This window comes from Prosopis cineraria, unplaced genomic scaffold (genome assembly GCF_029017545.1).
Source record: "Prosopis cineraria cultivar Desert tree isolate PC_DT_omini unplaced genomic scaffold, ASM2901754v1 PC2, whole genome shotgun sequence".
In the NCBI taxonomy this organism is placed as follows: Eukaryota; Viridiplantae; Streptophyta; class Magnoliopsida; order Fabales; family Fabaceae; genus Prosopis; species Prosopis cineraria.
Genome location: NW_026555333.1, coordinates 24349201 through 24373990, shown reverse-complemented (window position 1 = coordinate 24373990; position 24790 = coordinate 24349201). Strand labels below are relative to the sequence as shown.

General features: G+C 34.6%; 1 protein-coding gene across 1 annotated transcript; it reads left to right on the top strand.

Moving 5' to 3' along the window:
- The first annotated feature begins 2033 nt into the window (after positions 1–2033).
- LOC129303075 (1,4-alpha-glucan-branching enzyme 3, chloroplastic/amyloplastic) lies at positions 2034–23828 on the top strand. Its single transcript, XM_054942089.1, has 21 exons — positions 2034–2431; positions 2775–2846; positions 3148–3212; positions 3643–4302; positions 5508–5680; positions 5799–5888; positions 7178–7253; positions 7696–7803; positions 12820–12910; positions 13071–13172; positions 13859–13961; positions 18006–18143; positions 18266–18337; positions 18442–18546; positions 18959–19036; positions 19104–19214; positions 19531–19611; positions 21845–21949; positions 22115–22200; positions 22341–22395; positions 23269–23828. Exons 1-21 carry the CDS (start codon positions 2163–2165, stop codon positions 23299–23301), a joined length of 2673 nt encoding a protein of 890 aa, XP_054798064.1. The 5' UTR covers positions 2034–2162; the 3' UTR covers positions 23302–23828.
- The last annotated feature ends 962 nt before the right edge of the window (positions 23829–24790 follow it).

The window sequence follows — 24790 nt, the reverse complement described above, 5'->3', positions numbered from 1 at the left end:
TAGAGACTTTTGATGTATTGTCATTGCGCCATATTGTCAGAAACTGACTAAAAAATAGTATTTAATACCTTGCAAATGCATATATACCAAGCTTGAGTCTCTTGCCATGAACATAGTCTACAAGAACTTTTTTCCCAGAAGGAAATTTTGTCTTGTGCGCTTACAGATTACCCTAATTTCATGATAATTCATATTTAATACTCCCTTTATTTAAAAATATAAGATATTTTTTGAAGAATTGAATGCTAAAAAATGTGAGGCATTTTTAATCTTTTAAGTTGTAATCATTGCCTTTTTTTTCAAAAGTGTCCCTATTGATAATAATTTTATATTTATTGTAAGGTGTTTAATAGGGGTAAATATGAAAAGATAGTGTTAGTTAAAAAGTAGGTAATTACTTTATTGGGATGTGAGATTCGGTTAAAAAATACCTTACATTTTTTAATGGAGGGAATATGCATTTTGTTTGCACTCACTTTTTCATTTTATTTTGAGTTGAGTGGGATAGGCGGTGACTGGTTTTTTTTTCCATTCTGTTTATCAATGCTCTTCAAATTTTTGCGGAACTTGCGCAGTAGCCACTAATCATTCCATAAAAAATCAATGGTAGTCAAATTCAAGTTGGTCGGAGAGTCGAGGATCTGACTAAATAGATTGTTGCGAGAGAGATAAATATTACGACCGTTGTTGAAGTAACCAAAGGACTCATGGTGGAAACCGATTGTGGTCCAAATTAAGGGATGTATGGTGATGCAATTGGGTGAGGAAGGGTAGGATTGTGCCAAAAAGATTATTGAATGAGAGGTCAAGGAAAGTGAGGACCTGGGATAGAAAGCCCAGAATGGGACTTGCTATTATGAGATGATGAGTTTGATCGGTGATACTTATGTGGACTTGCTATTCGGGTTGGATGTTCTGAGCACAGACAAGCTCGAGGAAGACATAGAGAAAGTGACTCAACAAGCAAAGACACCTTATTCACTGCACATCAACAAAATTAGTCAACCATTTTAAACGGTCAACATAACTATTGAGGTATTTAACAGTTGGGTACTTTTGAACCACTTAGTTAATGTTATGGAAACTTTTGTATCATCTTTTTTTCAAAGATACTAGACATTCTTAAAAGAAAAGTTTATGATCATTTTAGCCCTTTAACTCTATTTTTGTTAAGGTTTAATTTTATTTTTATATTTTTTTTAAGGATCATTAAACATCTTAAGCTCTTAAGTGAGACAATATTTTTTTTAAATTATTTTTTAAAGGAACAAAAATTGCCCTTCTATTAATCAATCATTTATTCCTTTATTTTTTTACTTATGTGCCATGGAATGGGGCCCATGCAACTTGACAGGTAATTGTCAGACCCCTTTTGATCCTCCCATGAGGAAAATCTGAAGGAATGGTTCGTTGTCTTCATTTTTCTTCTCCCTCCCTTCAGTTCCAATCTAAGCAAACAATTAGATAGACAAATCCAATCCATGCATGTCATCAAACAGAGAAATTCCCAAATCCAAGCATATCATCAGACACGAATCCTTGGCTTTGTCGTGCAATCGCCCTCGCACAGATTCTTGCGAGCTCTAGAATACATAAAATTGGACTCCAACCTTTTTTCTAAAGTCATTTCTAACTGACCCATTAAATTTAATGTATGTTAGTTAAAGTAATAATTGTATTAAAATTAAACTACTTTTTTATTTTTACCTCAAAATTTAAACAAGAGTGATTTAATACTTCTTTCCTTAAAAAAAATATAAAATATTTTTAATTAAATTACACCTCCTAGTACACTATGACTTTTTTCTAGTATTTCAATATTTAGAGGTCTTTAATTATCATTAATATTTTTATAAAGTTCATAATTATTTTTTTTCCATTTTTTATACGTTGTATCGAGGTCAATTTGCCCTATTTTCTGCATGCTGTGTTGTGCTGTGCCTCTACTTTCATAAATATATTTATATTTAAATATTAACCGAATCAAAGGCGCGAATATTAAAAAATCCAAAAAAACAGGAGGGTCGCGTCTCTCCGTCCCACCCATCGGTTTGTTCACCGAGTCGACTCATAAACCTCTCCAGAAACCCAACCGTTTAAGAACTCGACCCGCCCTTCTTATCTCAAACTCCCTCTTCGACTTGTTCTTTGTGCTGTTCCCAATGATGCTTTCCATGCCGGTTAAAGTTTCACTTTATCCCAGCACTTCATTTCTTCAATTTCAATCCCAACCCAAATCTCAAACCATTACTTTTCCCAGAAAAACAAACGTAGTTTGTTCAGCCTCAGAGCAACCCCAGAAGCAGCAAAAACAACCAAATCCAACAAAGAAGGGAAGTTTCGACGATGGCGAAAAGGGAATTGACCCAGTTGGGTTTCTCACCAAACGCGGCATTACCCACAAAACATTTGGCCAGTTCCTTCGTGAAAGGTAACACTTACATTACATCTGAAAACTACAGGGACGAGATGAGAAATGAAAGTCTCTGGTGTTTTTCCCCCCGTTTTGTGAAGTCAATAATGACGTTATTCACGTAAAGGTTTAAAGTGTTGCCGTTTGAATTCGCTGCGTGTGTTAGGTTGAACATTTCTAAAAGACATGTCAGGAGACTAATTAAGGAGGACTAAAGTGACTTGCATTTTTCATTTTCTTTATTTTTCGGCAAAGATGCAACGTAGCAGCGCAGGGAAAAGCGTACTGGAAACTGTTTGTTTCGAAATAAATTTGGAGATTTCGTGCAGGGAAATGTTATGTACTATTTTGTATTTTGCAGATATAAATCACTGAAGGACCTGAAAGATGAAATTTTCAATCGTCACATGAACCTCAAGGAGATGTCTTCTGGGTTAGTTCTGTGTGATCCAAGTTGAAACTTGTACCTTTTTCCTTTCGCTTTCCCCATGAGGACTAGTTTTACTGACGAAACTTGTACTTTTAATTCAGTGTATATTTTGTATTTATTGTTGTGGCGTCTTTGAGTGTTTCTGACTCATTCTTTATTCAAAATTCATGTCCCAATTTCATGTTATCATTATGCTTTGAATTATTGGTTTCCGTTACTCAATTTTACTTTACAAAGATTCCCAAGGATTACTGCAATTTAGACACCTATGACCTGCATATGCTTCGTTTATATTTTTGTCCAGATTTGAGATACTGGGCATGCATCGTCATCCAGAACATCGGGTGGATTATATGGAATGGGCTCCAGGTTTGATATTGTTCCAGTGGACTACTTTTGTGGTCATTTTGGCTATTGAATAAATTTCTTTTGACAATTTCAGACATGTTACACGCCTGACTCTTAATTTTTCAGTCTTGCCCCTGAATTATTCTTGAGTTATATGAGCTCTTTAAATATATTGGCAAATTATTGTGTTTGAGATGCAAGTGAATGTTTTCTTCTCATCCACTTTTCTTGGCTTTTTAAGAGGCATAGTTAGGTTCCAGTGTTTTCTGTTTAACTATGTGTCTCTGTCCTGCTCACCTCGTATTTATCAAAAACCTAGCTTAGTTCTTCCTAACAGTGATAATATGCGGCTATTGAAAAAAGATTCCATAAAAATAATGTTGTTCTCTTGTCGAGTCTTCTGTAGAAGTAGACTGTTCACCTTGTGTTAATATAATGGTGTAAAATATAGGGGCTCGCTATTGTGCACTTATTGGTGATTTCAATGGGTGGTCACCTACTGAAAATTGTGCAAGGGAGGGTCACTTTGGGCGAGATGATTATGGATACTGGTTTATCATTCTTGAAGATAAGCTAAGAGAGGGTGAAGAGCCAGACAAACTCTATTTTCAACAGTATAACTATGTGGATGATTATGACAAAGGTGATAGTGGTGTCACCATTGAAGAAATCTTCAAGAAAGCAAATGAGGAGTACTGGGAGCCAGGAGAAGATCGTTACTTAAAAAACCGTTTGGAAGTGCCAGCAAAGTTATATGAGCAAATATTTGGTCCTAATGGACCTCAAACTGAGGAGGAATTAGAAGACATACCAGATGCGGAAACTAGATACAAGCGATGGACAGCACACAATGAACCTACGCCTTATGATGTGATTGATAGTGGTAAAGAGTATGACATTTTTAATGTGATAGTGGATCCTGAATGGCAAGAAAAAATTCTTGCAAAGAAGCCTCCTATAGCATACTGGCTTGAGACTCGTAAAGGAAGGAAGGCATGGCTGAAAAAATATATTCCTGGCATTCCTCATGGCAGCAAGTATCGAGTTTTCTTTAACACTCCTAATGGGCCCTTAGAGCGAGTACCTGCTTGGGCTACATATGTGGAGCCAGGTAAATGTTATATGGATTTTTGGAAATCATTTATTCTTCCACTTGCATAAACTATTTTGGAGCTATATGTGGTATCACACAATATGTTGTGGTTATTTCTATTTGAAAGATCTGGATTATTTAATTTTGGACTTAAACAGGTAGCATGCATGTATATTATCATTGTGTTCAATTGTTAATTTGAATCTTAGAAGTGTGCCTTTGATGTGCTAGTCTTTGCACTGATGGCAAAGTTTGGGTATCTGCAACCAAAATGCATCTTGAATTTGGATGTTTGGAGAATGGTAGTTATCAATGGTAGCATCTTTTGGTTGCCATGATTGAAAAATGGTGCTTAGTCTACCGGTCAACGGATACAATGCCAAAGCATCTTTACTCGAGTTATTAGCTGGTTTTGAGCATTTTATATGTTAGTTATGCCTTAAACCATTGATTGCAACTATTATTCCCATCGATTAATCATTGTATTTGTTTCATTTTGATTAATGCTTATTTGGTTTTAACTTTATGTTGGACAATGCCTCTGTGTTTAAGATTCGTTTATGAAAATTTCGGGAGTTTATTGTGCCATTCATTGAATAATGATGTACATCCAAGTATCATTGGGTTGGTAGCCCCATGGCAAACAACTACTCTAACCACCGAAATCAAAGACATCACAATCTAATTGAATTCCTTAGTAACAATCTAATCTGATAAAAATATAAAACAGATTGTACAAGTAATAAATGAAATAAATTAGATGCTATGTAGTCTGGGCGGCTAGATGGACCTTATCTCCATCACTCCACCTCTTTAATGAAATGCCAACCAATCTCCACATGCTTGTTATCCTTGAAATAAAAGTTTAAGAAGTACAATTTTTAATAAGTTATATTTTCAATTAAAACAATTAATATTATCCTTGAGTGTGTTTTGGTTATCTTTTGGTTGTTCAAGAAGCTATCTTAATAATAGATGGAAGAGCTATATAATTTGGGTATTTCTCAAGGGAGGTAAGATTAAATTTACTCTTCCGCTGATAGGTATGGTATAAGTTGTTTGCTAGTTTTCAATGCTTTTGCATAAGATTAAAAACATGTCCTATTTACTTTTTAGGGTATCCTTTCTACTAGGATATGGGGTTTAATTTATTTACTGTAATTGTTTTTTCCCTTCCTCATATCAATCTTGTGGATAATCTAAATGTTGTTGATTTTATGCAGTTGCTGAGGGAAGCCAAGCTTTTGCAGTCCATTGGGAACCTTCCCCAGAACAAGCATACAAATGGAAAAACACAAGTCCCAAAGTCCCAACTTCCTTGCGGATATATGAGTGTCATGTTGGAATCAGTGGATCTGAGCCAAAGATATCCTCTTTCAGTGAATTCACAAAAAAGGTTTCTTCCCCGTTTCTTTTTTAATTTCCCCCTTCATTACTGATTTGTATATTGTATATTATGCATGTATAGAAATTTGAATTATTGACATTTTTATTTTATTTTATGTTCAAAGTAGGTTCTTCCTCACATCAAGGAAGCTGGGTACAATGCAATCCAGTTAATTGGAGTTATTGAACACAAGGATTATTTCACTGTGGGCTATAGAGTAAGTAAACCATTCTTGTATTTCATTATTACACTTTTCCTCTAATAATATTTCTTTTCCCCCATATAAAACAATAGATTTTTCTTGATGAAGCTTTTGAGGATATTAGGAATCACATTTCATTGATTTGAGTAACACAGTATAATTTTGATATTCATACATATACTCATGTGTGACAACCAAGAGACCAAAAACATGGGAAGGAATACTTATGAGTCATGACTTTGTGTGTTTGGTTTTCAGTTCACATCTTGCAAAAGTACATTTCGGGATCCAACTATTTGTTGGATTTGGCAAAAGCATATTTTAGATGTAGTTTGAATGTGCTTTTGGGAGTTACCCAAACAGGCCCTTAGTCAATCATACTATCTAGTATATTACACTGATATTTACATTGGATATTAGATATCATCATGTGAATACACTTCACCTCAAATTAGATCATAGATATTTATCATCTCCAACTTTCCTATACAATCCTTGAAACTATCTTGAAAGCTTGTTTGTGAGAATGTCTGCAGGGTATATAGATGATACACATGATGCTTTCCTTTACCTTCTCTTTGATGACAGGCTTATCCACTTCAATATGTTTGGTTCTATCAGTTGAATCATATTTAAAGAAATGTTGATTTTAGCTTTGTTTACCTACCCGAACAGAAGGGGGCTTTCTATCACCATTGGCATTTGCATGTCTCTCCAGCAGGGTGCCATAACATTGTTATTATTGTTTGCAGCCATCTCTTTTCTCTTCCTAGATCTGTTTTCCTCACAAAGTTGCTCAATTTCAGGATTAATATAAATTAATTTAGTCACTTAGGCTTTTAGAACATATAGTAAGCATGAAAGCAGGGTAAAATGCAAAAAGAAAGGAAAAACAGAAAAAGAAAATTAAAATCAATGAAATAACAAAATTATGTGTCTCCTTGACAACGGCCCCAAACACATGTGTTGATCACTGGAGAAAGTAATTACCTACAAGCATGGCCAAATGATTCTTAAAGCAGCCTTTCTTATAATAATTGATAAGCACTGATAATGCTAAATGCATACATGCTTTATCTTGTAAATTATGATAGAAATATGCATGTGTTTGTAAATTATGATAGAAATATGCATGTGTTCCTTCCAATTGCAATTGATATCTCTTTGTGAGTTTCATTAGTAATGTATGTTATTAATTAGAGAATGATTCTGCTCTGATGTTCATTGGCATCTTCATTTCCTTTTTGGGACTCTAATAATGTATATTATTTGGAGTCTGCTATAAATTTTCCTTGCGAGTGCAGGTTACCAATTTTTATGCTGTTAGTAGTCGATATGGCACTCCTGAAGATTTCAAGCAGTTAGTTGATGAAGCCCATGGTTAGCATTCTCCATGTCATAGGGATGATTTGTTTTCCCTTTTTGTTTCAGTGAGAAGATTAGGAGTGATTATGTTGATCATATACTTTATTGAGTCATTGCAGCTAATTGAAATGCTTTGTACATGCAAAAGATTTCTGATATAATATTTACATGCCTAATAAAAAGTTGATAACTTGGAGGAGTGCAATGAAATTATGACATAGACGGCCGTAATGCATGAACTTGATAATTAATGGTATTAATGGTGACTTGAACACAGATATATTAGGAATTAAATACGGAAATGTTGTCTTCATCAGTGCACAATTTCAACTTACTCTTCTTTGTATGAAAGGATATTTATATATTCATTTTAATTCCAGTTATTATTTTTGTTTCTTTCATTGTCTTTGTTATGCAAGAGTCCATTTTGTTTACTTTTTTTTTTTCTTCTTCTCAGGATTGGGACTGCTGGTCTTCTTAGAAATCGTCCATTCCTATGCAGCTGCTGATGAGATGGTTGGATTGTCACTTTTTGATGGGTCGAATGACTGCTATTTTCATACTGGTATCTGTTAATGCTTCTCTTTAGCTTAATAACACTTAAAGTGTTGTGTGTTTTTGAATTCCTCCCTCATCTAAGTCATGCAGTCTAATCTCTATCTGTTACACTTTGGTTAGAAACGATTCTAATGTGTTATCCTGTGTTGAATTCATCAAAAAAGTTATTTTTAGCATACTGAACATCTTATCTACCTAGAATACACTGATGCACATCGCTACTCTAAAAGGGTGATAAGTTCTGGGATCAAGAGATTATAAGGATTTGAAATCTCTGGCAGATTATAAGTTAGAATCTTACATTTGCAGACCAACAAAGTAACAAGAAGAATCTCTTTTAATAGATTTGAATGATACTTCAAATCCACAAGCGAAGTCTCACATGTATTATAGAACTGACAGCAATAACTGAAAATACCACCGCCTTTGGAATGTGACAGCACGTCACACATAAGGCAACTGATCAACACTTAACATCTAACACTTGGCAACACAGACAATACAACAACAACAACAACAACAAGCCTTTATCCCACTAGATGAGGTTAGCTATATGGATTGCAAGATGTCATTGTGTTCTATCATTTATCAAGCTTTTAGGAATATTATTAATTAAGAGATCGCGTTCAACAACTTCCAAGAGTGTTCTTTTAGGCCTTCCTCTACCCCTCTTAACAGGGCTCAAAGTTATATGTTCCACTATTCTCACTGGTGCCTCCCGTGGTCTTCTTTGTACATGTCCAAACCATCTCAAACGATTTTCTATCATTTTTTTCTCAATAGGTGCTACCCTCACTTTTTCACGTACGTGCTCATTTTGAATTTTATCTTTACGTGTATGTCTGTACATCCATCGTAACATTCTCATCTCTACTACTCCAACTTTATGCTCTTGCTGTCCCATTAGAGCCCAGCACTCACTATTATATAACATAGTCGGTCTGATAGCAGTACGATAAAACTTTCCTTTAAGTTTATTAGGCACTTTACGGTCGCAAATAATTCCTTTAGCTTTTTTCCAATTAAACCACCCAGCTTGAATCTTATATGAAATATCCCCATTGATTTCGCTATCATTTTGAATAATAGCTCCCAAATATCTAAACTTTTTCACTTGAGGTATAATTTGATCTCCCAATTTCACTTCCAAATTATTGTCGACTAGTCTCTTACCAAATTTATAATATAAATATTCCGTCTTACTCATACTCAAATGGAAACCTTTCGACTCCAATGTCCTCCTCTATAACTCAAGTTTACAATTGATCTCGTATCTTGTCTCTGCTATAAGAACTATATCATCCGCAAAAAGCATACATTTGTGAATTTCCCCTTGATTATGTTCCATCAAAACATTTAGGATGTAGTTAAATAGATAAGGACTCAAAGATGATCCTTGATGTAGTCCAATCTTTATAGGAAAGTCTTTTGTTTGATCACTAAATGTTCTTATACTAGTTTTTACTCCCTCATACATATCTTGTATGACTTTAATATAAGCAATCCGTACTCCCTTCTTTTCCAAGGCTTTCCAAAGCATTTCTTTTGGTATATGGTCATAATCTTTTTTCAAATCAATAAAAACTATGTGTAAATCTTTATCTTTACAATGATACTTTTCTATTAATCCCCTTAGTAGATAAATCGCCTCTGTAGTCAATCTACCTGGCATAAAATCAAACTGATTTTCAAAAATACTTGTCTCCAATCTCAACTTGTACTCAATTACTTTCTCCCACAATTTCATTGTGTGGCTCATGAGTTTAATCCCTTTATAGTTAGTACAATTCTGAATATTCTCTTTATTTTTATAAATAAGAATTAATGTATTTCTCCTCCACTTGTCAGGCATTTTCTTGGATCGTAAAATCACATTAAATAACTTAGTTAACCATCTCACCCCTTCTTCACCTAAACACTTCCACACTTCAATAGATATACAATCAAGTCTGTTGGCTCTACCATTCGCCATTTTCTTAAAAGCTTTTTTTACCTCCTTATCACATATTATTCGATAGAATGACAAATTTTGTTCTCCTTCACGGGTTACTAAATCCTCAAATTACTAGATGAACCCTCTCCATCATTGAAAAGTTTGGAAAAGTAAGTCTCCCATCTATTTTTAATTTCATCATCTATAACTAAAATTCTTTCTTCTTCATCCTTTTATACACCTTACCTGTTCTAGATTTCTTGATTTTCTTTCCCTACTCTTAGCAATTTTATAAATGTTTCGTTCTCCTTCCTTCGTCTCAAGGCTCTTATAAAATTCTTCAAAAGCTTTAGAACGAGCTTTACTCACAGCTCTCTTAGTTTCCTTCTTAGCCATATAGTACCTCTCCCAATTTTCCTCATTATTACACAAATGTATGGCTTTAAAACAGTTCTTCTTATGTTTGATTTTGTCCTGTATACTATTATTCCACCACCAAGACTCCTTATCTCTCGGACTAGAACCTTTTGATTCTCCCAAAACTACTTTTGCAACCTCCCTTATCTTTTTAACCATATCTTTCCATATGATGTTAGTACTTCCCTGAGATTTCCAAATTCCTTTGTCCAAAAGATTCCGTTTGAAAATATCTTGCTTCTCATCTTTTAATTGCCACCACCTAATCTTTGGTACTATTACTTGTCGACGTTTTTGAGTTTTACTCATAATATACACATCAAGGATAAGGACCCTACGTTGTGTCGTTACAGCATCCCCGGGAATCACCTTGCAATTTTTGCTGAGTTTTCTATCTGTGTTTCTAACCAAAAGAAAATTAATCTGTCACCTTGAGGCTCCACTTTTGTAAGTGATGAGATGCTCATCTCTCTTCTTGAAACAAGTGTTGGCAATTTTAAAATCATACGCCAACGAGAAATCAAGAAGAGTTTGTCTTTTATTGTTTAACTCTTCAAAACCAAAACCACCATGCACCCTCGCATATTGACCAGCCTCCCTCCCAACATGCCCATTAAAGTCTCCTCCAATAAAAATCTTTTCACTCTGTGGTATGTGTTGAATCAACCCCTCCAGATCCTCCCAAAATAATTCCTTAAGATTGGCTTCTATCCCGACTTGAGGTGCATAAACACTAACAATATTAACAGTCTCACGTCCAACCATCATTTTTAAGGAAATAATTCTGTCTTCAATTCTGCTAACTTCTACAATGTTCTTCTTCCACTCCTTATCAATAATTATGCCTACTCTATTGCGTGCGCTTACTTTTCTTGTATACTAAAGTTTGAAACCATGAATATCCTTAGCTTTTTCTCCACGCCATTTTGTTTCTTACAAGCATAGGATATTGATTTTCCTTTGAATCATAACCCCTACAACCTCTACAGATTTACAATTCAATGTTCCAACATTTCAAGTATCAAATCTAATCTTACTCTCATGGACTAACCTCTTTAGCTGCACATGTCCAGAATAATACGGTAGCCCTTACTCATTTAACACTACATCCGGTCGCCGATGTAGCGGCTCTAATTCACTTATCACTATACTCGAGCCATGTAGCGTGTTACTTACGGACAATGACCTAGCATTAACATTATAACGTCTATTGTCCATGTTCATGATAGATTCAACAAAGTTTTACGTTGGCTGTTGATGGCCTAACACAACCCTCCTCCTTTACCCGGGTTTGGGACCGACTATAAACATAGGCGGAGTTGCAACACAGACAATGCATAATAACTAATTTTAACTGCATATTGACATATTGAAAACTGTTTTATGTTGCTTGGATGTAAAGTTGAGTTAGATCTTATTTTCACATAGTGTACTTCATCTCATATTATTAATTCTATTATGCAACGAATGTCATTTGATTTAGATCTTATAGGGTTTTGTCTGTTTATGTAAATTGATATATAGTTTTCTGTGCGATACTTTTTTGTGTATTTATTTGTCAAGATGGAAAAATGAGGTAATAGTGACTAATAAAAACTAACAAAGACTAATAACTCCTAATAAATAGAAAAGGATGTTTGCAATAACTAGAATATCTCCACAAAAGTTCCCTAACTGTTCTTTATTAATTTTTATAGAGTCAAAAGGGCATTTTAACTATACAATAACTACATGTGGCATGAATGGTGGGAAAAAATATTTGGGTTAATGGGTATGTTTGTCCCTAAAGTATTTGTGGATGAACAATTGTCACCCACACCCTTACCTCTCTCTCTCTCTCTCTCTCTGCTTTTTTTTTTTTTAAATATCAAAACATGTGGCATCATATTTATGGTCTCTCATGGCTTGCCAATCAGGTATTCGTCAGTTGAAAGGGAAAAAAAAAAAAAAAAGTCTACCAACACAGAGTTAGGGTCCATTGACAATACTATCACATGTTATGTATGTCTACACTATCATAGGTTACAAATGTATTTGTAAGTAATAGATATGTTAGTTCTATAGCTAGCCAGGATGGACTCATGTAATTTGTGACAGCACCATTAGTTGAAAATTAGTGTGAATTGACAATTTTTTTTTTTAAATCGACAAGTGTCTAGTTAACAAGTTATGTGACACCCTAAGCATCATGTTGCTATATCTTTCGTTAATTAAGAAAAATGAGAGTGCCAGTTGCTCCATATTATTGAACTCTAGAGTGCTAGTTGTATGTTGTAAATATTTTCCTCTAATGCAGAACCTGGGACTTAAGTTTTTTTTTTAGTGCCTGATGGTATTTCTTAGATTTCCAATGAGGTAAGGATAAATTGCTCTTCACAAACAAGCTCGTTGATGCTTTTCTGAGGGACTATTTTAATAATTCTGCTAGTGACATGTTTAGCCGACCCCACCTAGTGGGATAAAGGCTTGTTGTTGTTGTTTGTTGTTGTTGCTAGTGACATGTTTCTATGTATCCAACTATACATGTATGCTAATATGCTGTTGTTTGTTAGATCTTTCACAAGAAAGCTATAATAATTATGTAAGAGAATTGACTTGTGAATGGTCATTAATCTTATATAAAACTAATTGCATTAAATACTGGCCATGATCCCAAATTCCTTTCTTGAATAGGTAAACGAGGACAGCACAAATATTGGGGCACCAGAATGTTTAATTATGGCGATCCTGATGTTCTGCATTTCCTTCTCTCAAACCTGAACTGGTATGTGCGTAGCAAATACTTTAATTACTACTGCCTCTGAGTTATTCCTTCTATATGTGATTGAACTATAGACATAATAGTGGTTCTTTTTCTTTCTCCCCCCCCCCCAACCATTTGACAGGCAGTATTGGTTTATGCTAATGAAATTTTGTTTGAACAGGTGGATCGTTGAGTATAAGATTGATGGTTTCCAGTTCCATTCCCTGTCCTCTATGATATATACTCACAACGGTTTTGCTTCATTCACTGGTGATTTGGAGGAGTACGGCCTTCCTCTAACTTTTTTTTTTTTTTTTTAACTTGTGCGTGAAACTATTTGTATTATGAATTTATGGCATGGCTATCAGTTGGCTTTACAGAGGCTATTTAGTTCCCAATACATGGCTTTAGTGTCCTCATGCTGTTAAGAAGGTATCCATATGATAGTTACCACCCTCTAAAAGGGTTCTTGAAGGTTTTTTGTACCATTTTTTGAAGAGTGGAGAGAGGAAGAAACCCGGACTATTAGTGCAATTAGATTATTGCTAATTGAAGAAGATACAAAACATGAAGGGAAAATATAACTTTTGGTCCTATACTTTTAATGTATTTTGGTATTAGTTCCTATACTTTTTATTTTGTTGTGTTACTTTGTTACTTTGTTTTGTACTTTATTCTCTGTTCAATACAATTTCTTCTTTCATCTAAAATATATATATATATATATAACACTAAAAATCAATGCATTGAATCCTAGATACAAAACATGAAGGTAAAATATAACTTTTGGTCCTATACTTTTAATGTATTTTGGTATTAGTTCCTATACTTTTATTTTGTTGTGTTACTTTGTTACTTTGTTTTGTACTTTATTCTCTGTTCAATACAATTTCTTCTTTCATCTAAAATATATATATATATATATATATAACACTAAAAATCAATGCATTGAATCCTATTTTCTCGCAGCTACTGCAATCAATATGTTGACAAGGATGCACTATTATACCTCATATTGGCCAATGAAATACTGCACGCTCTTTATCCTACTATCATCACTATAGCAGAGGACGTAAGTATATTTTCTTTTCTGATTTATTTAGATATTCTTGATAATTTGAGTATTCTGTCTTCACAAAGCGTATTAAACAAAAATCAATATGCTACTGATTGTTTAATTTGGAGTTGAAAATTTTCCCATATTCATGAGGACTGCTTTTGTTATTCCCCAACCACAACATCTATTCATTCACAATAGATAATATTATGCATGATTTAATTATTTATAGAATTTTAACCCTAGACTTTAGGGGTCTATAATTCCATGAATCTCTCCTTTCTTTTTTGTGTTACTAGTTAAGTCTTCAACAATTTTTTTTTTTTAAGAAGAGTTGCAAATACTAATTTAGGCACTTACAAACAGGAATACTAGTTACAATCTTAGTCACATTTGAATTTGAAATACCTCATTTGCAATTGAAATTCTTGAATTTACAATTGTTTGAATTGATATTTCAACTTCAACAACAACAACAACAACAACAAGCCTTTATCCCACTAGGTGGGGTCGGCTACATGGATTGCAAGACGCCATTGTGCTCTATCATTTATCAAACTTTTAGGAATATTATTAATTAAGAGATCGCGTTCAACAACTTCCAAGAGTGTTCTCTTAGGCCTTCCTCTACCTCTCTTAATCGGACTCAAAGTTATATGTTCCACTCTTCTCACTGGTGTCTCCCTTGGTCTTCTTTGTACATGCCCAAACCATCTCAACCGATTTTCTACCATTTTTTCCTCAATAGGTGCCACCCTCACTTTTTCACGTACGTGCTCATTTCGAATTTTATCTTTACGTGTATGTCCGCACATCCATCGTAACATTCTCATCTCTGCTACTCCAACTTTATGCTCTTGCTGTCCCGTTAGAGCCCAGCATTCACTACTATATATCATTGCCGGTCTGATAGCAGTGTGATAAAACTTTCCTTTAAGTTTATTAGGCACCTTACGGTCACAAATAACTCCTTTAGCTTTTTTCCAATTAAACCACCCAGCTTGAATTCTATGTGAAATATCTCCACTGATTTCGCCATCATTTTGAATAATGGCTCTCAAATATCTAAACTTTTCTACTTGAGGTATAATTTGATCTCCCAATTTCACTTCTAAATTATTGTTGAATATTCCTTTACCAAATTTACAATATAAATATTCCGTCTTACTTCTACTCAGACGAAAACCTTTCGACTCCAATGTCCTCCTCCATAACTCAAGTTTACAATTAATCTCTTCTCTTGTCTCTGCTATAAGAACTATATCATCCACGAAGAGCATATATTTCGGGATTTCCTCTTGAATATGTTCCGTCAAAACATTTAAAATCAAGTTGAACAAATAAGGACTCAGAGATGATCCCTGATGTAGTCCAATCTTTATAGGAAAATCCTTTGTTTGACCACTAGGTGTTCTTATACTAGTTTTTACCCCCTCATACATATCTTGTATGGCTTTAATATAAGCAATCCGTACTCCCTTTTTCTCCAACGCTTTCCAAAGCACTTCTCTTGGTATACGGTCATAAGCTTTTTCCAAATCAATAAAAACCATGTGTAGATCTTTATCTTTACAACGATACTTTTCCATTAATCCCTTTAGTAGATAAATCGCCTCTGTAGTTGATCTACCTGGCATAAAACCAAACTGATTCTCAGAAATACTTGTCTCCAATCTTAACCTCTGCTCAATTACTTTCTCCCACAATTTCATTGTGTGGCTCATGAGTTTAATCCCTCTATAGTTAGTATAATTCTGAATATCTCCTTTATTTTTATAAATAGGAATTAATGTACTTCTCCTCCACTCATCAGGCATTTTCTTGGACCGTAAAATCACATTAAATAACTTAGTTAACCATCTCACCCCTTCTTCACCTAAACATTTCCACGCTTCAATAGATATACAATCAGGTCCGTTGGCTCTACCATTTGCCATTTTCTTAAGAGCTTCCTTTACCTCCTTATCACGTATTATTCGATAGAATGACAAATTTTGTTCTCCTTCACCAGTTACTAAATCCTCCAAGTTACTAGATGAATCCTCTCCATCATTGAAAAGTTTAGAAAAGTAAGTCTCCCATCTATTTTTAATTTCATCATCTGTAACTAAAATTCTTCCCTCTTCATCCTTAATACACCTTACCTGTTCTAGATCTCTTGATTTTCTTTCCCTACTCTTGGCAATCTTATAAATATTTTGCTCTCCTTCTTTCGTCTCAAGGTTCTTATAAAATTCTTCAAAAGCTTTAGAACGAGCTTCACCCACAGCTCTCTTAGTTTCCTTCTTAGCCATACGGTACCTCTCCCAATTTTCCTCATTGTTACACAAATGTATGGCTTTAAAACAGTTCTTCTTATACTTGATTTTGTCCTGTACACTATTATTCCACCACCAAGACTCCTTATCTCTCGGACCAGAACCTTTCGATTCTCCCAAAACTACTTTTGCAACCTCCCGTATCTTTTTAGCCATATCCTCCCAGATGATGTTAGCACTTCCCTGAGATTCCCAAATTCCTTTATCCAAAAGATTTCGCTTGAAAATATCTTGCTTCTCACCTTTTAATTGCCACCACCTAATCCTTGGTGTTACTACTTGTCGACATTTTTGGATTTTACTCATAATACACACATCAAGGACTAGGACCCTATGTTGTGTCGTAACAGCATCTCCGGGGATCACCTTACAATTTTTACAAAGTCTTCTATCTGTGTTCCTAACCAAAAGAAAATCAATCTGTGACCTTGAGGCTCCGCTTTTGTAAGTAATGAGATGCTCATCTCTCTTCTTGAAACAAGTGTTGGCAATCTTAAAATCATACGCCAATGAGAAATCAAGAAGAGTTTGTCCTTCATTGTTTAGCTCTCCAAAACCAAAACCACCATGCACCCTTGCATAGTGACCAGCTTCCCTCCCAACATGCCCATTAAAGTCTCCTCCAATAAAAAATTTTTCACTCTGTGGTATATGTCGAATCAACCCCTCTAGATCCTCCCAAAATAATTCCTTAAGACTGGCTTCTGTCCCGACTTGCGGCGCATAAGTGCTAACAATATTAACAGTCTCACGTCCAATTATCATTTTTAAGGAAATAATTCTGTCTCCAATTCTGCTAACTTCTACAACGTTCTTCTTCCACTCCTTATCTATAATGATGCCTACTCCATTGCGTGCACTTACTTTTCCTGTATACCAAAGTTTGAAACCTTGAATATCCTTAGCTTCTTCTCCACGCCATTTTGTTTCTTGCAGGCAAAGGATATTGATTTTCCTTTGAATCATAACCCCTACAACCTCTAAAGATTTACAATTTAATGTCCCAACATTCCAAGTACCAAATCTAATTTTGCTCTTATGGACTAACTTCTTTAGCCGCGTGCGTCCAGAATGACGCGGTAGCCCTTGCTCATTTAACACTACATCCGGGCGCCGATGCAGCGGCTCTAACTCACTTATCACTGTACTCGAGCCATGCAGCGCGTTACTTACGGGCAACGACCTAGCATTAACATTATAACGTCTATTGTCCATGTTCATGATAGATTCAACAAAGTTTTACATTGGCTGTTGATGGCCTAACACAACCCTCCTCCTTTACCCGGGCTTGGGACCGGCTATAAACATAGGCGGAGTTTGATATTTTCAACTTCATTTTCAGAAATTTGTTTTGGTGACATTGTCATGAATTTGATCTTTTGGGACTTAACTATCAGTCTCTCTTTAAAAAATTAACAAGCAAAGGTTAATGAAATGACAAATTGACTTAAACTATTGACAAGTAAATGGTTTGGAAACTTAGGTGATAAGTAAATGTTAAATGACACCTTGTGACTAATGAACCTTGTTAACAAGATTCCCTTAATAAATTGACAAGTAAATTTTACTAAAATGAAATGTTCATTTAACATTTTGATAGGTATACTTCATCTTATGAAGACACCTTGTGCATATTGAATCTTCTTCACATAACGAGTAGACTTCTATAAAGTTAGGATTCATTTTCTTGAGGACATCAGCTTTCTCTATTTGTGTATAATCGTTATATATATTGTTTCAGGCAACATTTTATCCAGGATTATGTGAGGCAACTTCTCAAGGTGGATTGGGATTTGATTATTATGTTAACCTTTCTGTATCTGAGATGTGGGCATCTCTACTTGAGAATGTTCCTGACCATGAGTGGAGCATGACTAAGGTTGTACTTGAATGTATTTGTTCATTTCATAATAAAATGGGATGCTCTGGTTGGTTCTATATTCTTTTTCTCAAGCTTATCATAATTTCATGCTTCCGTTTTTGCTGCATTTCACTCTTCAGATTGTCAACACATTAATGTCCAATAGAGAATATGCTGACAAGACGCTTGTGTATGCAGAAAATCACAATCAGGTATCCTACTCTTAAATTATATCCTCTCTCTTGCACGTGTTAGGAATATTTTTGTTGAATGTGTAGCTTTTAATCTATTGATGTCTTCTTATTTTGCTTGTCAGTCCATTTCAGGAGGGAGGTCTTTTGCAGAGATATTGTTTGGTGAATTGAATGAGCATTCACCTAACTATAAGGACTCACTGATGAGAGGATCTTCATTATATAAAGTATGTTAATTGTAATTGAGATTCAACATAATTATATTTACTCCAATAAACTTGGGTTGTGGGTTCTGCCAGTTTTTTCTTCCAAATTTCTGTTTCTCTATATATCTCACATTTTTTGGTTGTTGGAATAGGCTAGATTTTAACAAATTATGAATAACATGGATGATTCTCTTACAATTTTCAATGCATTGTTTTATTAATTTTTGTTGATCTTGAGCCGGAATATAAAGTATTTTCTCCAATAAACTTGTATTGTGGGTTCTGCCAGTTTTTTCTTCCAAATTTCTGTTTCTCTATATCTCATTTTTGGCTGTTGGAATTGGCTGAATTTAAACAAATTATGAATTACATGGATGATTCTCTTACAGCTTTCAATGCATTGTTTTATTAACTTTTGTTGATCTTGAGCCAGATGATTAGATTGATAACATTTGCAAGTGGAGGCCGTGCCTTTCTGAATTTCATGGGCAATGAATTTGGGCATCCCAAGGTAGAGTTACACACATTAAGAATCCTTAAAAAATAATTTTAAACTTATGATGTTCTGCTTGTGCCAGAGGGTTGAGTTTCCGATGCCAAGCAACAATTTCTCATATTCACTTGCCAACCGTCAGTGGGATCTGTTGGGAAAAGATGGAGTTAATCATGAGTTGTTTTCCTTTGATAAGGTGTTATTCGAGTCCTTTTCTTTAAAACTTATGTTGTTGATTACATTGTAGGACTCTTTTCAGAAATTAACTGAAATTTTAAGTTATCTGATGCCAGACTGTGTTTGTCTGTTTGAAAATAATCATAAATGTTTATACAGTATGTACTGCTAGGAGATTGTTTAATCTGTTTTAAATTTTCTTTTGACTTTTGACTTGAAGCTACCATCTAGCTCCACACTTGATGTTTTGAAAAGCCTCTTAGCAATCTGAAATGACTAATGCTTAAAGTGGCAGATGATGAATTTACTTTTCTTTTTTTTTTTTTTTTGGCCAGGACATGATGATTCTAGATGAAAATGAGAGAGTACTTTCTCGAGGTTTTTCCAACATTCACCATGTGAACGAAAATTCAATGGTAAACTGCATTTTTATGCCTTCCATTTACTGTTATTTTAGTTGCTGGCTACCTTTCTCAATTAGTTGATAACCTTTTCTTTTTGTCTGTTATCACTGTCATAAGTGAGTCTGTTCTGTTTTAGATGCACTTCGGTTCATTTGGTTAATAAATAGCTAGCAGTAATTGTGGGTGCATATCTTGATCTTGTGCCATGACTTTATATTTAGTACACAATATTTATATATTTAAATAAATGGAAAGGTAATATGGATGTAAATGAAAATTGAAAATGACAATTGTATCCTTAATTATTTTTTTCTTAAAAAAAATTAATTAAAGTGAACAGATGATGGACAAAATGGGCTGTGGGGTATAGTTTATGAGAGCCAAGCCCTATAAGGCTTACTAGGAAGAAGGATAAATAAGAAGAGCAAGAAACCTAGGGCAACAACCTAGAAATGGAGGGCCAGATTAAGGAGAAGCAAAAAGGGGTCTACCTTGGCAGGTAGTGCGTGCATGTCAAGGAATTAAGAATAGCGATTGGGGGACATGGCATAAAACAAAATGCATGTGGGAGTGAGGGAGAGCATTGGTCTCTCAGAAACTAGTGTGTGAGGATGCTTTACTGCTTTTTCTTTCACGTTTAACTGTGTTTCTTTATCTTCAGGACAACCTTAAGCTAATTTTCCGTTAATGCATAGCATATAGAACCAGAGCTGATGTCAGTGCATGGTTGGTATTAGATCAGTAATGTCGGTGCATGGTTGGTTTTAGAATAAAGAACAGAATCGATGTACTAGAGAGGAGTCTGGGTGAGCTTCAAAATGGGAACCAGGACATGAAGGAGTTGATGATGGTGCAACTGGCAAAACACAGCTGAAGGTAGAGCTTGAGGACTTCCAAGCTGCTTTCAATGTCAGGAATCAAGCTAGACAAAATAATGGTAAGCTAGAACATAGTAGCTGAACTCAGAATACAATGATTGAAGCCTACAATGCTGTGATGGAGGCTACTGACATGGCACAACAGGAAGAGAGGACTGCAATATTTGGAGAGGAGGACTTGGGGGGGCTTTGGAATGTTAGAGTTCCCTACTTTAGACTGAGAAGACCCAGTTTGCTGCTTGTTCAAAACTGTTTTACTTCTCAATCAATTGTGCCGGGGAAGGTGAGAAAACAAGAAGGAATTGTGAGAGATGAGAGAGCAGTTTGAGCTCCTACTAGCAACTTTTCATGATTTACCTGATGAAGTGCTTATCGGTGCATTCAAGAATGGCTTAATTGATGTGACAGGAGCTGAAAGGAAGAGGATTTTTCAAATCTGAACTAAAAGTATACCTAACTATCCATAGAATTATCCACTAAAATGCCACTCAACAGGATGAGGTAGCAGAAAGGATGGATAGACACCTCCAAGAAGTGGCTTGGTCGGTTTGCCTATCATTAAATGTCCCTGACTATATTGGGCAGAGGCTATCGTGACTTCTGCCAAAACTAAAAATTTATTTTCTCTTCCATGTGTTTGGCTGTATTGCTTTTGTCCATAACAATCAGGGGGGGAACTTAGGCCTTAATGCATTAAATGTATATTTCTAGGATACTCAACCAAGTAAAGCTATAAATGCTACCGTCTATCCACCAAAAAAATAAAATAAAATGAAATAATAATAATAATAATAATAATAATAATAATTCTACACAGCCTTCATTGTTACATTCTTTAAGCGTACACCTTTCAACTCCTAAAAAACCATTCAGATGGGGAGCTCTCCGCTCAAACAATGAATGGACGCCTGAGACACCACCAAAAGTATCTGTTTCACCTAACATTGTCATCTTTCAATTGCAAAGCATGTTTTAGGAAATTTTCTAGTCTAAAGTCATTTTTATTCCATCTTGCTTCCTTTCCCCAATTAAATTGCACTTTTTATGCTAAAGGTAAACAGAAATAAAACCCAGTGTAATGAGTAAACTGATTAAATGTGCGAAAAGCATACATTTCACCTTGGATTTCCTTTTCCTGTTGTAGCAAGGTTATCTTTCAAAGGTATGTGAAGCTAGTAAATGTTCTTGATACTGTTTTTCTCCAGAGTATATGCACGTCCATCTGTCATTTTTTAATTTATTGTTTTGAGAGGATGTGATGTTTTTCTGTGTCTTCTTTTGTCAATTATTGTACATAGCAGACTTTTTTTACTTTTCCTTTTTTTTCCCCTTTGTGTGCTGCTCTTAGATACATTCACATTTTTCAGGTCATATCTTACATTAGAGGTCCCCTTCTCTTTAATTTCAATTTCCATCCAACAAAGTCATATGATAGCTACAGTGTAGGCGTAGAAGAAGCAGGAGAATATCAAGTAGGTATCGGTCTCTTCTGATTCTTTTCTCGTGTTGTTGTGTTGTCGTTGCTCTTTTATCAACATGATCATAATTAAAATGATTTTTGTAATTATTATTGTTGTTATTTCGGTTTCTATAATGGGATAGGCACTAATTTTGGTGGATACATCTTGATGGCACAGATCGTTCTGAACACGGATGAAATGAAGTATGGAGGTCAGGGGCGCCTCAAAGAAAACCAGTATATTCATAAAACTGTCAGCAGAAGGTAGTCTCATACTTTTCAAGTCTATTGTCGTTGTGTCTTCTCACCCCCACCCCATTAAAAAAAAAAAAAAACCACCCACAAATAAAAAAGAAAAAGAAAACGATACTATTTCTAAATTTTTGATGTGGCGAACTTGGCAGAGTTGATGGCCTTAGAAACTGCTTAGAGGTGCCATTGCCCAGCAGAACTGCACAGGTTGGTGGCTTGTTGCTACTCTTGCACTTTATTTTGTTCCCAAATGGGCATCAATCTACATGAAACCTTGAAATCTGTCATCAACTAAAAATCACTTCATGTTTTGTTGAACACATCATTTATTGCATACTTTAATATATTATAATCTATTATAATATATTAAAGTATGCAATACTCTCATTTTTTCTTTCTTTGTTGAAGCCTTGAAATCTGTCCTTTTTGGTCAAAATTTTTTCCTTCTTTGTTGTTCTGGTTCATAGTCTCATATTGAGTTTGATGAATGGGCTGCATCAATTTACAGAAATTGGGATGTGTTTTTGGCAACTGATACCCAATTATGTGCTCAAAGTCTGACCTATAGTTTCTTTACCGTCTTAACTTACATGGATTCCAAGCCATTTGTGAAATGAATTAACTATGCAGAATTTGGACAAAAGCTTGTTAAAATTCTGGAAAGTACAAGACTTAGCAAGGCAGAATATCTGAAAAGTAAATCATAAAGTGCTTGAAGTTGTGCACATTGATATAGTGCGTGAAGAAAATAATCACAAATATGTTTTTGAGCACTTATACTTTATGACACTTGAGTAGTAAATCTCTAAACTTATTTTTCTTCCTTGTTCAATATTTTATTGAAAACCCTTCTTTAGAAAAAAATAATAAATAAAAAAAATCTACTGTATCACTGCATGTAGTACTAATTATATGCTAATGCTGAATTAATCGGTATTAGACACCACTTTAAGGGGGGGGGGGAAGGACATCACTTTGATCGCATGTCTTCACACACACAACTGTTCTGCTATGTTAAATATGTATGCGCGTGTGTAATATGCTTGACAGGATTGAGTGTGAAAATTTTCTGTTTTTCAGGTTTACAAATTAAGGCGGATTTTGAGGATATGAGACATACTGCATCTATGGTGAATCCTCAAGGCAGAGTAGGATTACGCTGTATAAATAGCAGTATTGTGATGGCAAGCCATGTTAGCCAGTGAATAGTGGAGCCCTTGAAGTTCAGAAAACGGTAAACTAAATGGTAGATTAAGTAAAATTTCTCAAGCCTTTGTGCTGGTGATGGGCTGATTGTGCTTCTCCCTGACAAGTGATGGAACCAAATTGATTGCCTATAGAGCATTATGCCTGAGAAATGTTTTCAGAAAGGTGGATGCTTGAATCAGAGATGCGTGAAGACAATATTGGAACATGACACTTCATTTTCCAATTCGAATATTATGTTTGTAAAACTGATTTTTTGTGTCATTATAGTCAATTAATCTTCAAATTTTATGTCAATTAATCTTCAAATTTTATCAGGCATAATTTCTCCACGGTGATTGCTGGTGATTTATGAGATAGGCTGTGTAAATAGTGATTTGAGAGAATTGATTATTGTAACAAAAGTATTTAGCTATTCCCTTTTTACAGTTTAAGTTATCGGTATTTTTCTTCTCTTGTTTCTTTTAAAAAAAAAAAAACCATTATGTCTGCGATTAGTAGTGTTGACATTTTTATAATTAAACTGTACATTGAATTTCGTTTTTGTGTACTAATAAATCTTATTAGGCTAGAATCAAGGTCACAATGTCCTATATAATGTCCTTATGCATGATGATTAGGTTTTGCATTTTATAAGTTGTATCATATTATAATTAATAAATTAAATGCCATCATTTTGTGTGACAAGCCTTGAACTCCCCTGGTGGAGATAGTTATTATGTATTACGTGACACGAACAACTAAACCTTTAGGCATATTATTAAACAAAAAGTTTTGTTCCAATTTTATTAAATGTTCTGTTTGATCTTTCTTCACTTCTTTTTACAAGATTCTAGACTATTTGTTTCACATTCTTCACTGGCACTTCTCATTGTTTTCTTTGTACTTGCCAAATCATCTTTTATGTTGTATGTCAATACATTTATCTCAACATTCTCATTTTTGTTGTTCTTTTTTTTTTTCTCTGAGTGAAATGGATATATCATTAATCGAGAAAGCTGTATAAAGAGATTAGGTAATATAGCTGATTGAAGATGACAAAATAAACAGAATACAACAACAACAAGCCTTTATCCCACTAGGTGGGGTCGGCTACATGGATTGCAAGACGCCATTGTGCTCTATCATTTATTAAGCTTTTAGAAATATTATAAACAGAATACAAAATAAACAGAATAAAGAAGACAAAATTATAACGGAGATTTAAAATTGGAAAAAAAATTTGATAGTATGATCCACAGGAGCTCGGACATGTAATATCCTCCTTCTTTTAATCCCATAATTAAACCCAAATTCCAGATAATTAGGAAAATGAAGCATTGGTAACCATCAAATATGAAATTCTCGTTGATTAATAAAATGAAGATCCCAAGTTTATAAAACTAAAATCAATTCA

Bases quoted from the DNA above. Each gene is read 5' to 3' on its own strand.
- LOC129303075 (XM_054942089.1), top strand. From the start codon at position 2,163: ATGATGCTTTCCATGCCGGTTAAAGTTTCACTTTATCCCAGCACTTCA. The intron at 5,681-5,798 runs GTTTCTTCCCCG...TGTTCAAAGTAG, and splicing joins TCAGTGAATTCACAAAAAAG to GTTCTTCCTCACATCAAGGA. The intron at 7,254-7,695 runs GTTAGCATTCTC...TCTTCTTCTCAG, and splicing joins GTTAGTTGATGAAGCCCATG to GATTGGGACTGCTGGTCTTC.